Consider the following 14,434-nt stretch of genomic DNA (forward strand, 5'->3'; position numbering starts at 1 on the left):
AGATGGAAGTATAGAGATTCACGGTCGTATGAGTGGTGGACAAGTTAAGCTACGTGGTCAACGTGTCGAACTTGGGGAGATAGAAGATGCTGTCTACAAACATCCGGGCATCAAGACGGTTGTAGCAGTCGTGATAAGCGGAGTACTTATTGTTTTCGCTCTCACAAATGAAGAGGAAACTCATTCTGATCAAGTTCTGAACACCTGCTCACAGTGGCTTCCGAGTTTCATGGTACCCAGCGAGATCATTCTTCTGCAAGAATTTCCTTATCTACCGTCGGGAAAGGTAGATAAAAGAAAGTTGCAAGCAAACTACCAGCAACAACGTGAAGAAGGGGGCGAACAATCAAACTTCACACAAACTGAAGTAATCGTGAGAGAAATCCTGCGCGAGATACTTGGTCCATTTCCCCCAAATATACGTCTGGCATCGGCAGGTCTTGACTCGCTCATTTCTATCAAAGTATCCAGAGAACTTCGATCGCGAGGATTCAACGTTGCAACTTTAGCTGTTTTACAAGCCGAGACATTAACCTCGTTAGCGAAACTGTGTGAAAACTGTCCCCAGGTTCCAAGTTCAGGCAAGGCTCAATTGGCCACAACCAACTCAGAAATGCACGCTATGCTAAATGGCAATGCAAATGACGTCGAAATTTCCTACCCATGTACTCCGCTTCAAAATGCAATGCTTGCTGAAACTGCCCTCGACGGGATAGCTTACCGCAACTGGATCGAGTTAAGTTTACCCGGACTCAGCGATATCGACAAACTCTATACAAAGCTACAAGATCTCGCTGATTGCAATCCAATCTTGAGGACTGGTTTCGCAGAATCCTCTGACAATAGTGGATATATGCAGTTTGTATGGAAAACGTTTCCCGGTTCAAACATTAAAACAGTGAACGTATTTACGTACGATTTTGGGGTTGAAACTGCGTCACTTCATCGCCCTATTGTTTTCGAGATTCTACCTACTAAATCCTGTCTAAAACTCTTGATCCACATTCATCACGCTCTGTATGACGCCTGGTCGATAGATCTTCTGCTTGATGATTTGAATTGCCTGTTGCAAGATGAGATTCCAACTCCACGCCCATCATTCTCGGATGTTGTTGAGGGTTATCTCAATGGCAGCCTTTCTTCTGATTCCCAAGTTTCTAGAGATTACTGGAAAGATCATATGGTACACCTCGAGCTTAGGAATTTACCAAATTTTCACACAACCAAGGTTGCTTCCGCTAGATTGGCTGTGGCGCATCACTCGACTCAACTTTCAACTTTAGATGTTGAACTAGCCGCGAAGAAACTGGCTTCGAGTCCACAAGCTATTTTTCAAGCTGCATACGCTCTGATCCTAGCCTCTTACTTAGGATCAACAGATGTTTGTTTTGGCACTGTTTTTTCTGGAAGAACTATCCCCCTCGCTGGAATAGAAGATATCATCGGACCATGCCTCTCAACCTTACCGATCCGTATCGATACCTCCATAGCCTCTACTCTCCAAGATCTCGTAGAAGAACTAAACAGTATAAATAGGAAACATCTTGAGCATAGCACCCTCCCGCTTCGCGAGATCAAATCAGTCAATGGTTTCGAGCCTCGACAGCCATTATTTGATACACTCCTGATATGGCAACAGACTCTCCATAGTTATGACCACAGCAGAAAGAATGTGATTCTTATCGACCAGCTTGATCAACTGGAGTTTAATTTAACTCTTGAAATAACTCCTACATCAAACATCATTCAATTCAAGGCAAATTATCAACAGTCGATATTTCCAGAAAACCAGATAAACATGCTTCTGCGTCAAATTGAAGATGTCGCGAAAACAATTATTCAGCACGCAGGATCTTCGCCTTTCGATGTCTTCAATGAGAGCAACTCTGAATTACTCTCTTTGGAGAATAACACACCTAGCGTTAACCTTGGACCTGAGACACTGATATCCCCAGTGGAAAATATCGCAGAAGAAGATCCCGAGCGTCCAGCAATTGCGTTTGCTAGCAGAATCGAAGGTGACAGTCCAGAAATTCAATACTTGAGTTATGGTGCTTTGAATAGTCGTGCGAATCAGCTGGGACACTACCTATCTGATCATGACGTTCTGCCGAATGATATTGTTTGCATATGCCTTGAAAAAAGTCATGATTTCTATGCTTCTGTATTGGCTGTTACGAAGCTCGGTGCAGGTTATCTCCCAGTAACTCCCGATATTCCATATAACCGGTTGCATCATATCTTGAGCGAAGCTAAGGTAAAGGTATTGATTGGACATTCTTCATCACAAAAACTGTTAGAACAATTTACGGAGCAAAATATTGCTTACGTCGATGAGGTTGATCTGGATCAACAACCTACGAGGAATCTTGCTAGTTCCTTTAAGCCGGAGAGCATCTCATATTGCGTATTTACTTCGGGTAGTACTGGAACTCCAAAAGGAGTCCTTGTCACACAAGGCAATCTTCTGAGCAACCTTGACGTCTTAGCGGAGATCTATCCAGGAACTAGCGAGTCTAGACTTCTCCAGTCATGTTCACAGGCCTTTGACGTGTCTGTCTTCGAAATTTTCTTCACGTGGAGAATTGGTGGATGTCTGTGTTCTGCCGTGAAAGACGTTTTGTTTCGAGACATAGAACTTGCAATTCGCGTTCTGGAAGTGACTCATCTCAGCTTGACACCTACTGTTGCTGCTCTGATCAACCCGCTTAAAGTTCCTAAAGTAGAGTTCTTGGTCACTGCTGGAGAGGCTGTGACGCAAAAAGTTTTCAATACATGGGCTGGCCATGGACTTTACCAGGGTTATGGCCCCAGCGAAACAACTAACATTTGCACTGTCAAGCCACAGGTCACTCTAGACGATCGTATTGACAATATTGGTCCTCCATTCAAAAACACGTCAGTTTTTGTAGTTGCTCGCAATTCAGAATTCTCTTTGGTACCAAGAGGTGGCGAGGGCGAATTTTGCTTTGGTGGCTCTCAGGTCTTCAGAGGATACATGAATAGAGCTCAAGAAGAGGGAAAGATTATTGATCACCCAGAATACGGGCGTCTATATAAAAGTGGCGACTTTGGACGTCTGATGTCAGACGGATCTCTTGTTTTTACGGGCCGAAAAGATGACCAAGTGAAGATCAGGGGCCAACGAGTTGAGCTTGGCGAGATTAATAATATCTTGATATCTTTACCAGATATTATAGATTGTGTAACAATGGTTATCAATGGGCAAGGTAGTTCACAATGCTTAGTTTGCTTTTTTACGACCCAGCCAACAACGTCTGGGAACCTTCTTCCTCTTCATGTTGACCCAATTATTGTCAGCGAACTCTATAGAGTACTTGAGTCAAAGCTCCCGAGCTATATGGTACCTTCAAACCTCATTCCGGTTTCAAACCTTCCATCGACATCGCAAGGCAAGATTGACAAGCGTCGACTGATTAGCTTGTATGAAAGCTTTGAGCTCGCGTATCTTGACTCAACTACTAAATCTTCAAGATCTTCTATAGATCATCAGTGGACAGACCTTGAGCTTGAGATCCGCACCTCATTGAGTGAAATTTCAAAAGTTCCAGTAGAGGATGTTGGTCCAGATACATCATTCTTTAGCTTTGGTATCGACTCAATTTCAGCAATTGCATTTTCCGGAAGCTACGTCAGATAACCGCAAAACCGATTGATATTTCAGATATCTTGAAACACACTTCTGTAGTCAGACTTGCCGAGCATTTATCAACATCCGAGGAGCTTGCACGCGACGACATCTTAATGGTTGATACAAACTTAGGACTCAGCGATGACTTTGTAGCGTCTACTTTATCCAAGTTTACCAACCCGGATAGAGTTGCGATAAGCGTTTCTCCTTGTACGCCTTTGCAAGAAGCTATGCTGTCCGCAGCCGAATCTTCCTCAAGTGCTTCGTATAACAACCATGTTATGTTCAACATAATTGGTGATCTAGAACGACTTCGTGGCTGTTGGCAAGAGATGGTTCGGAGACATGAAATTCTACGAACTTGTTTTCTTGCTACAGAAATGCAAAGATTCCCTTACGTTCAAGTCGTGCTGCAAGACTTTGAGCTCGAATTCGGCTCTCTTGATTCTAGAACTTTGCAGGCTGCCATACTTGAAGTAGAGAAACATTTGTCACTCAACAATAACGCCCCACCTTACAAACTTAACATTCTGCATTTCAATGGCCAAAAGCGCCTTTTGGTCTCAATGCATCACGCACTTTACGATGGAGTCGCCCTGGCAATTCTTTACGATGAAATTGAAAGGCTATACAATGATTTGCCTCTACTTCCTGAAGTTTCCTTTGCTCCATTTCTAGAGCACATAAGCTCAATGGATATCGATTCTTCTGATAAATTTTGGGAATCTACTTTACATGGATACTATCCTCTTCACTTCGAAGATATGCCAAATCTGCCTGGCCAAGTTGAAATGGACACCTTCCGCATCCAGAAATTGATCGCGCAAATGCCTCTTAGTCGCGTCGAAAATAATATCAAGAAGCATAGTACCACCCCTCTCGCCGCGTTTCATGCGATTTGGGCTAGCATCACGTCTGACCTTTTTAAAAGCACTGATATTTGCTTCGGCAATGTAGTCAGTGGCCGCACTGCCCCGGTTGATGGTATAGAGAGACTAGTTGCGCCCTGTTTCAACACAGTTCCAATTCGGTTGGAAAACCTTTACAAGACCACTTATATCGAGGCATTCAGAAAATTACAAAATGCAAATGCCAACTCCTTGCCATATCAATTCACTCCTTTACGACGACTCCAGTCAAAGTTTAGTCCCGATGGAACTCATCTATTTGATACCCTTTTCATTTTACAACAAGCGTCGAAGGAACTCGACTCTTCTATATGGTCCATTGTGGAAGAAAATGGTGCCATGGATTTTCCTTTAGTCTGCGAAATTATACCCAAACCCAGCAACGATACCCTTGAGATTGTTCTTCATACGTCTACTTCTTTATTTTCCGATTACGATGCAAATAATTTAATTCAAAGATTCGAAGATTTATTACAAATCGCCCTGGAGAACCCTCGGCGTCAGATTATTTCCTCGTCGGCAAGAGCGCAGATCCTTGCCGTTGACGAGGAAAGAGAGAGAAAAAGGGTACAAATTTCGGATCCTCAACGCCAGGACAAAGCCATGAGTCCACTTGAACTAGAAATTCGAGGTATAATCGCAGGATTTACAGATGTTCCTTCAGAAAAGATCGCTCGGGATACTAGCATTTTTAGATTGGGTCTCGATAGTATCAGTACAGTTCAGGTTGCGTCTCGCTTGAGAGCCCAAGGACACAATATCCTTGCGAGTGATATTCTACAGCATCCTACCATCGCGCAAATTGCTTCGTATCTTGAACAAAACGAATCTTCGGTAAAAGAGAAGGACATTCAGTATGATTTCGCTTCTTTTGATCAGAAACATCGCGAGACAATCTGTTCGAATATGGAAGTTTTATCTAATAATGTTGAAGCCATCAGACCGTGCACAGCTGTACAACAAGGAATGCTTGCTCAAAGTTTGCATTCCGGAGGGCATGAATATATCAACAGCGTGCATCTGGAGATTCTACCCGACCACTCATTAGAAGATATCAAAAATTGTTGGACTAAAGTCTGTAAGGCTCATGAAATGCTTCGGACAGCATTTGCTCAGACTGAAGATCCAAGCCATCCTTTCGCAATGATAACATTCACAGAAGACTCATTTGTCCTCCCGTGGTTTGAAAGTGGAGTTCACGCACCTTCTGAAGACAACGATCGTCTTCGAAACCCATGGGAAATGACCGTGAAGAAAAAGGGGGACAAAACTATACTTGTTTTCACTGCGCATCACGCACTGTACGATGCCCAATCTATGCAGATGATTTTTTCGGACTTTACAAAGTTATATCATCGTCAAGAAGTGGCCAGTCGACCTAGCATCAACACACTTTTGGGCTCAGTTCTACAAGCATCTGAAGGGGCCCAAGATGAGAAAAAGGAATTTTGGCAACTGCCTGAAAATCGGATTGTAGTCAATAAGTTCCCTGATTTAACTCCGCTTCGTGTCACATCACCCAGTAATGCAGTTCGCGAGATAAAATCTTCTGCTTCACTGAAAGACCTTGAGAATAGATGTCGAGAACTTGGAGTCACTATGCAAGCAGCTGGGCAAGCTACTTGGGCGAGGTTGTTAATGGCATATACTGGAGAGAATGCTACGACTTTCGGCATGACGCTCTCTGGTCGCTCCGTGCGTGATGATGGCAATTTAGTCGCATTTCCAACTATCGTTACACTTCCTGTCAATTGTAACGTGGTTGGTAGTAACAGCGAGTTGCTGTCTAGAACTATGTCATCTAATGCCCAACTTCATAATCATCAATTTACGCCATTGACATCAATACAAAAGTGGTCTGGGTACCCCGAGGGACGGATATTTGACACCTTATTTGCGTACCAAAAATTACCTGAAGATGAAGAAAATTTGAGTTCGCTATGGAAAGTAGTCAAAGAGGAAGCTACAGTGGACTACGTCGTATCTCTAGAAGTCCAACCCTCATCATCGGGCGAAATCACAATTCGCTTATCATTCAGAGAAGATGTCGTACCTGCAGCTCATGCTGAGCTAATTGTCAGACAATTTGATGCATTACTGTTGGATACCCTCCAAAATCCAGATCATCCTTGCAACATAGCGCCCGAAGCTGGAGTTGAGTTACTCTCCATTACTCCTGCACAGGACCCTGTTCTTCCGGACTCCGTAACCCTTCTGCATCAATATGTTGAAAGAGGTGCCAAGACATGGCCAGATAAGGTCGCACTAGAATTCACAACTTGTCTTCAGCCAGGAAAATATCGAAGTCAAAAATGGACATATAGACAATTGGAAGAAGAATCAAACAGGGTAGCTCAGATGCTCCATACACGTGGAACTGCTCCGGGCGAGATAATTGCCATTTGTTTTGATAAGTGTGCCGAGGCATCTTTCGCAATCATTGGTATCATGAAGGCTGGTTGTGGTTATGTTGCACTGGATCCAAATGCTCCGGCTGATCGCTTAAAATTCATCGTGAAGGATTCTGCTGCGAAATTTATCATTAGTGCAGGCATCCCAGCCCAGAATTTGGGATCTTTCGTAGAAGAAGAAATGATCGATCTGACTGATCCAGCCACACTTCTTGAATTTGCCCCTGAAGCCCCTGAACTTTCCAGAGAAATCACCCCTGAGGATATATCCTATTGTTTGTACACATCTGGAACAACAGGAACACCGAAAGGATGTCTGCTTACTCATGAAAATGCGATTCAAGCGATGCTTGCATTTCAAAGATTGTTTTCTGGACATTGGACCACCGACTCGAAGTGGCTACAATTTGCTTCTTTCCACTTTGACGTGAGTGTTTTGGAACAATTTTGGAGTTGGAGTGTTGGAGTTTGTGTAGCTACAGCTCCTCGAGATTTGATATTCGAGGATATTCCAGTTGCGATTCAACAACTAGGTATCACGCACATTGATTTAACACCAAGTCTTGCGCGCTTGTTACATCCAGACGATGTCCCATCATTATGCAAAGGTGTTTTCATTACGGGTGGCGAACAACTCAAGCAAGAAATTCTTGATGTATGGGGCGAGCATGCTTGCATTTATAATGGATATGGACCAACTGAAGCTACCATTGGTGTGACCATGTATCCTCGAGTACCAAAGAACGGTAAACCTTCCAATATTGGTCCTCAATTTGACAACGTAGGATCATTCGTTCTGAAGCCAGGAACCGAGCTACCAGTTTTAAGGGGCGGCATTGGTGAACTTTGCGTTTCTGGAAAACTAGTAGGAAAAGGATATCTCAATCGCCCGGAACTTACGACTGAGAAATTTCCGACGCTTACTAATTTCAACGAGCGAGTATATCGCACCGGAGACCTCGTTCGTATTTTGCACGATGGTACCTTTCTCTTCCTCGGTCGTGCTGATGATCAAGTCAAACTTCGTGGACAACGCTTGGAGTTAAGCGAAATCAATGAGGTAATCAAGAAAAGCAGGAACGATCTAGAAGAGGTGGTTACTTTAGTTCTAAAACACAAAGCACAGGCCAAAGAACAGCTGGTCACATTTTTTGTCGTATCAGGAAAGAACGAGTTGAAAGATAGTGAAGTAATTCCCTTCATCAGAGATGCCTGCAGCTCGCGACTTCCAGGATACATGGTCCCAACACATTTCATCCCAATCAAAGCACTTCCTCTCAACGCAAACAACAAAGCGGATGCAAAACAACTCGCAGCTAAATTCAACGATTTGAGTATGGAAGATCTTCAAAACATGAGTACCAAGGTGCAGAACCATGCAGGATGGACAAACAGAGAGAAGAAGGTGGTAGACATCATTGTTAAGGTGTTTCCCGTCGACGTTCCCGAGTTGACACGCAGTTCGAATATTTTTCAACTTGGTCTTGACTCCATTAGTATGACTGCCTTTTCAAGCTCCTTGAGAACCTCAGGGTACAATAATGCCACCAATGCCACCGTCAGAAGTAATCCCACCATCGGGAAATTGGTTGAAGCACTTCTTGCTGCCAAAACGAACGATGGCAGAGAAAACCCACATCTTGTAACAGCTCAACTGAGAATTGCCGGGTTTGCACAGCAGCATACAGTCGCAATTTGCAAGGACTTGGCGGTTTCACCCGAACATATTGAGAGTATCGCACCTTGTACTCCTGTCCAGGAAGCAATGATTTACAGGTTACTTGAGAGTGATGGAAAATTGTATTATAGCCACTTCCATTACTGTTTAGTACACGGAGTCAATTCTGAAAAACTTTCCGCTGCGTGGGATCTTGTCGTTTCTAAACTTCAGATCTTGAGAACCAGATTCGTTTTAACAGACGATGGATATGCGCAGGTGGTTCTCAGACCCAGGGCATCTTCGGAGCATTGGGAGTCGAGTACCGTATCAGAAACGTTGGACATTCTCAAGAAGCCGTGGTCTTTTGATATTAAAAAGCAGTGGCCTTCTGATATTAACAAGCAGTGGCCTTTGAATATTAACGAACTCCCAACTAGAGAAACCCTAGATCTCAATATTTTCCATGGTCTTTATGATGGAAGCAGTCTGGGAATGATTTTGAGTCATCTTTGCGACGAATTCCGCCAATTACCGAACATTCAATATGGACCGGTTTTTCATTCATCGTTGGCTTATGGACCGCTATCAATAGTTCCCGGAAAGGAAGCATTCTGGAAATCCCATTTAAAGACATGGACTCATTATTCCTTGCCTCATGACTACATATCTCTAGGAACTCGTATGTACTCTCGTACATTTGACCTACAAGATTTTGAAATAAGACGACAAGCCTTATCGGTTGCGCCGCAGGCTATAATTCAAGCAACATGGATCTCAGCGATTCAAACAATCATTTCTACCAAGCTGACGACAATTGGGATTGTCACATCTGGCAGAGCAGTCGATTTCGAAGGAGTCGAAAAGGTTGTTGGACCTCTTTTCAACACTGTGCCCTTCCATCTTCCGGTCCAAGCTGGCACTCAAATCTCCTCAATAATACAGGAGTGTCACCAAATTAACATGGAAATGCAAGAGTTTCAACATACGCCATTGAAAGACATTAAAAAATTGGTTTCTGTTGCAGCTACAACACCACTCTTCGAGGCTCTATTCGTGTTTCAACGTCCAGATGTTAATGAGGAGCAACTATTGAATATAATTCAAAAGAAGGTCTACTTTAAAAAGTTTATAGATGCAGATGTAAGTGAATAGAAACGATTTCGAATAGAAGTCAAGCTAACTATCATATAGTATCCGATAGCACTCGAAGCTACTCTGAATAACGACAGTACCAAGCTTGTGTTGAATATGGTCGTAGAGAGCTCAGTTATGTCGGAAGAATTGGCAAGCCTTGTGTTCACGAAGATGGATAACACCCTTCGAACTATTCTTCCCGGGAACGGTAAAGTGACACGAATGGTTGGGACTGGACATTATGATCCCCTGCTCCACTCATTTCTTTCAAAACACTATGGTCAGCCGAACTTCAGCGACAATTCAAGTCACATACAGCCATCTTCGGGACCTTTACACCAATCTATGCACTCAGGCCAGATACTTTTAACCAAAGAAAAGAGTGATGTTGTTTGCAAGGAGATTGCGATTTTGGCCAAAGTTGATAAAATAGATATCCATGATCCTAGATCTATATTTGAACTTGGACTTGATAGCATCGATGTAATCAAGTTGTCTTCACGTCTGCGAAAGAACGAGATTGTGATATCTGTCAGTGGCATCATTAAATGTCAAACGATCACCAAAATCATAGAAGCTGCGACGCTGTCCAAAGAACTTTCATCCGACAAATTATCTACCGAGAGACTCGTGGACATTAGTCGCGAGCTTGGTGAGTATCTAAAGCCTAGGCTTCCTACAGACCTCGAATCGATTTTACCGGCTACACCTTTACAAGAGAGTATGTTAAAGGAAATGGTTGCTTCCAATTTCAAAAGCTATTTGACCCTCCAGGTTTTCGAACTGAGTGACGAAACTCAGGAGAAAAGACTGTTGGATGCTATGGATCTTGTTATTGAAAAGTCGCCAATTCTGAGAACGACCTTTCTTGAAGTTCAAGACCCACAGTCTCCCGTCAACTATGCACAGATTGTCCACAAAAAATGGAAAAAGATAGGCAAAGAATATCCATTTACTATTGTAAAAGGTTATGCGAGGCTCGAAACCCTTTTCAAAATTGCAGAAAACAGATTAAGAGCACGCATGTTGTCGACAGAGCGCCAATTGTTTGGAATAATCCCTGTCCATTTTGAGAGCAGGAGATTCATCGTAATGGGGATTTCACATGCACTCTACGATGGGAAATCACTGCCGATGATACACGATGACATTAGCAAAGCTTATAGGGAGCAAACGATTGCTAGCCGTCCAGATTATAGACCGTGCCTCGCAGAGATCTTCAATGCTGACAGTCATGAAGCAAAAGACTTCTGGAAGGCTACACTGTGGAATTCGCCGCCAGCGATATTTCCAAAGCAGAAGTTATCACCAATTAACGAGACTACGACTTACCGATGTGAGAAGCATTCCAAGTTCTCTCTAGAGGAAATTAGAAGTTTCTGTCGCTCTTCTAATATTACACTGCAGACTCTAGGACAAGCATGCTGGTCTTTAGTTCTTGCAGAACTCATGGGTCAATTTGATGTTGTATTTGGCACCGTGCTTGCCTGTCGTGATACAAGTGATACAGCCAGCGAAGTAAATTTCCCACTGTTCAATACTGTGGCAGTTCGATCAGTACTTCGTGGAACGGTGGGTCAAATGCTTCGGGATATGCAAGAAAAGAGTGATATAACTCGTCAATTTCAACAATTTCCCCTTGGGAAAGCTCAAGCACTTGCGCTTGGCTCTCGAGATCATTCAACCAAAGATACCACTTTATTCGACACATTATTCACATATCAAGGTGCTCGACTTGAGGATGAATCTGATCCATTATATTCGTCATTTGGTGGTTCTTCAGATGTTCAATTCGCAATTTGTGTTGAAGTGGAGGTTGAAGATAAAACTGACCGTCTTTACTGGACAACTGTTTGTAAGTCTGTGGCTAGAAACCTCTCACAGACCAAAGATATTCTCGAAAAATTAGACAACGTTCTTGGGAGAATCATGGCAGACAAGCAAGAACAGATTGTTACAATTCACGGCGACGGAGTCTCTGTATGCGGATCTCCAAAATTTCAACTTCGAGAAAGTCCCCATCTGCAGAAAAACTCCGAAGTATCTTCTGCTTGGTCTCAAATAGAAATGGATCTCCGAACATCAATCTCTATCGTTTCAGGTGTCCCCGAGGAAGATATCCTTAAAGACTCAACAATATTTCAATTGGGTTTGGATTCAGTTACAGTCCTCAAGCTTCCAGCACATCTCAAGAACTACAAACTTCATCTGACTGTTTCGGAAATCATGAGACATCTCACAATCCAGGATATGGCTGATCATTTACTTGGGAAACAAGACCTGGACTCGAATACTCCTGCTAATGTCGAGGTCGATGTTGATCTCATCCTGGTTCAATCTACGCCATCCATCGACCAGGTTCAGCTCAAGCAATTGATTGATACTTCGGGCGAGATAGACTACATTATGCCCGCAACGGCAGGTCAAACATATATGATCAGACATTGGCAAAACTCTCAAGGATCTCTCTTTCAAGCAACTTTTGAGTTCAAGTTATCTAGCGGCTACGATCCACGGCTGCTCGATTTTGCTTGGTATAATTTGCTACTTCAGCATGATATTTTACGAACTGGTTTCATTGACTTAGATTCAACCATTGTTCAAGTTGTTTACAAAGAACCGACAAGTATAATAGAATATGGTGAGGAGCGACCTAGTCTTCAACAGCGATGTACCCTTCAAGATCCGCCAATAAGTCTTTTTGTCATCACTTCACCGAATAGTTCGGGACAGGTTGAAATGCATCTAGTTATTCATCATGCTCTTTATGATGGAATCAGCATCTCCTTATTGTTTAAGAAATTAATGGCTTGGTATAATCACGCGGATACCATGGCTAGGTCCACGTCTACAATCGCCAAAAATAGATGGAAGACATTTGTTGCGACGGCAATACAGGAAAAAAGTAATCCATCCGTGAGAGATCAATGGATTGATTATCTTGGTGCGGCTTCCTATAGTCATCCAAGCCCTGATTCAGATCTCGAATTTGAGGTTATAGGACCGGAAATCAGGAAGCCTAGTCGAGTCGAAGTTTTCAAACCTGGTTTACCAGCCAAAGGTGTCAAGACACGTGCAAAAAATGCAGGCGTCTCTATTGATCACATACTTATCGTTCTAGCGTCGACAGTCTTAATCGATCAACAAAATAAGAATGATGAGGATGCTGAAGAGGGTCTCATCGTTGGTCTATATTTAGCCAATCGCTTTCCATTTTCACAGAATCTTTCTACAATGATGGCACCTACCCTCAATCTATTGCCAATCAAAATCGTGCCAATGGATCGAGATGATGATGATGATTTAGCGATATCAGAGTTGGCCAAGAATGTGCAGAAGGATTTAGCTAAGATTAGTAGAGGAGGAATGGCTAACGTGGGACTGGACGAAATCTACCAGTGGACTGGTGTGAAAGTGCATGGATGGATCAATATTGTTAAAAACGTTTCTCATCACGGTGCGAAGACAGATGAAGAAGACTCCGAAGAGATGTCGGATTGGGAAGTTATTGAAGACTTGAATGGAAGTACGGAAAAGGAGTATGAGAAGGCTCAAGGAGAGTCTGGTCTAAAGTCTGTGAAGGATAAGCAAGAAATAACGACTGGAGATGATCTGTTCCAACCACTGTATGATACGGAAGGATATGCTAGAGTGGTGAGGCCAAAGAGGGATCAGAATATGTTTGTTAGGCAGGATTCGGGGGCTTATCCTGTGAGTTTTGATTTCGATTTTTGTTTCCATTTATTGACACCCTTTGTCATTGCCCTATTCTCCTACTTTATCATTTTAAAAAAAACTCACTGATTTTTGATTACTCATAGCCATCAATCGATATAGAAGTTCGCTATCATCCCGAGAATGAAACAATCGATGTTGGAATCTTTGGGCCGGATGATATGTTTAGTCTTTCGCAAGCTGAGGAGTGGATTAAAATGCTTGCAATGTTATGCTCTTGAGATGGAAGATCAGGTATTTCATTGTCGTTAGAGGAATGTCCGGTGGGGGGGGGGGGAGGGATTTCGTTTATTGATATTTTCTGATGCGGGATAAATGCTTGATGGGATTAGATTAGACATTGTTTTTCTTTTACCGTGGAGTTATATCGTGTGGATAGTAGATTTTTTGAGAATCAGTCTTGTAGTTAGATATTCCACTATAAATTGTATCGGTCTTTGTATACTCATGATCGCTTTTCTAGCATTTTGGGTCTTGAATCGTCGTACAAAGTAGATTCTGAGGATAAACCCTCCTTTTCACTCAACATGTCTGTATCTATGTATCGTAATACATGGCTATATTATTTATCTTGTAATGATCTTCATTTAATATAGGTCTCATGTTTTTATGTAGTATTATACTTGGTTGCCTGATCAATACTCCGTCGTATGTATCTCTATTCTATAAATTAGACGACGATCACTTCGTAGCATGAGATCTATGATTATACCTCGTTGTTGTTATTAAATATTGATTTGTAGGAGCTTTATTCTGTTGAGTGAGTTATATTTTTCATGATTTGATATTTAGACTCACCAAAAAGACTATATTGATAGCAATTAGACATCTTTTCATCCAGCGATATAATACTCACTATCATCACTATCATATTGAAACTTCAGACGGGCTAAGGTAACCGGTTAGATTACCCCACTACTTTCTTCAATGATGA

General features: G+C 42.5%; 1 protein-coding gene across 1 annotated transcript; it reads left to right on the forward strand.

Annotated features, from left to right (window-relative positions):
• Positions 1-28: 28 nt before the first annotated feature.
• On the forward strand, positions 29-13,721 carry EAF02_010649 (uncharacterized protein; the record flags this gene model as incomplete). Its single annotated transcript, XM_038906697.1, has 4 exons — positions 29-3,611; positions 3,710-9,771; positions 9,823-13,476; positions 13,587-13,721. 4 exons carry the CDS (start codon positions 29-31, stop codon positions 13,719-13,721), a joined length of 13,434 nt encoding a protein of 4,477 aa, XP_038753567.1.
• Between the last annotated feature and the right edge of the window lie 713 nt (positions 13,722-14,434).

This window comes from Botrytis sinoallii (genome assembly GCF_014898435.1).
Source record: "Botrytis sinoallii strain Bc 23 chromosome Unknown BSIN_026, whole genome shotgun sequence".
NCBI classification, from domain to species: Eukaryota; Fungi; Ascomycota; class Leotiomycetes; order Helotiales; family Sclerotiniaceae; genus Botrytis; species Botrytis sinoallii.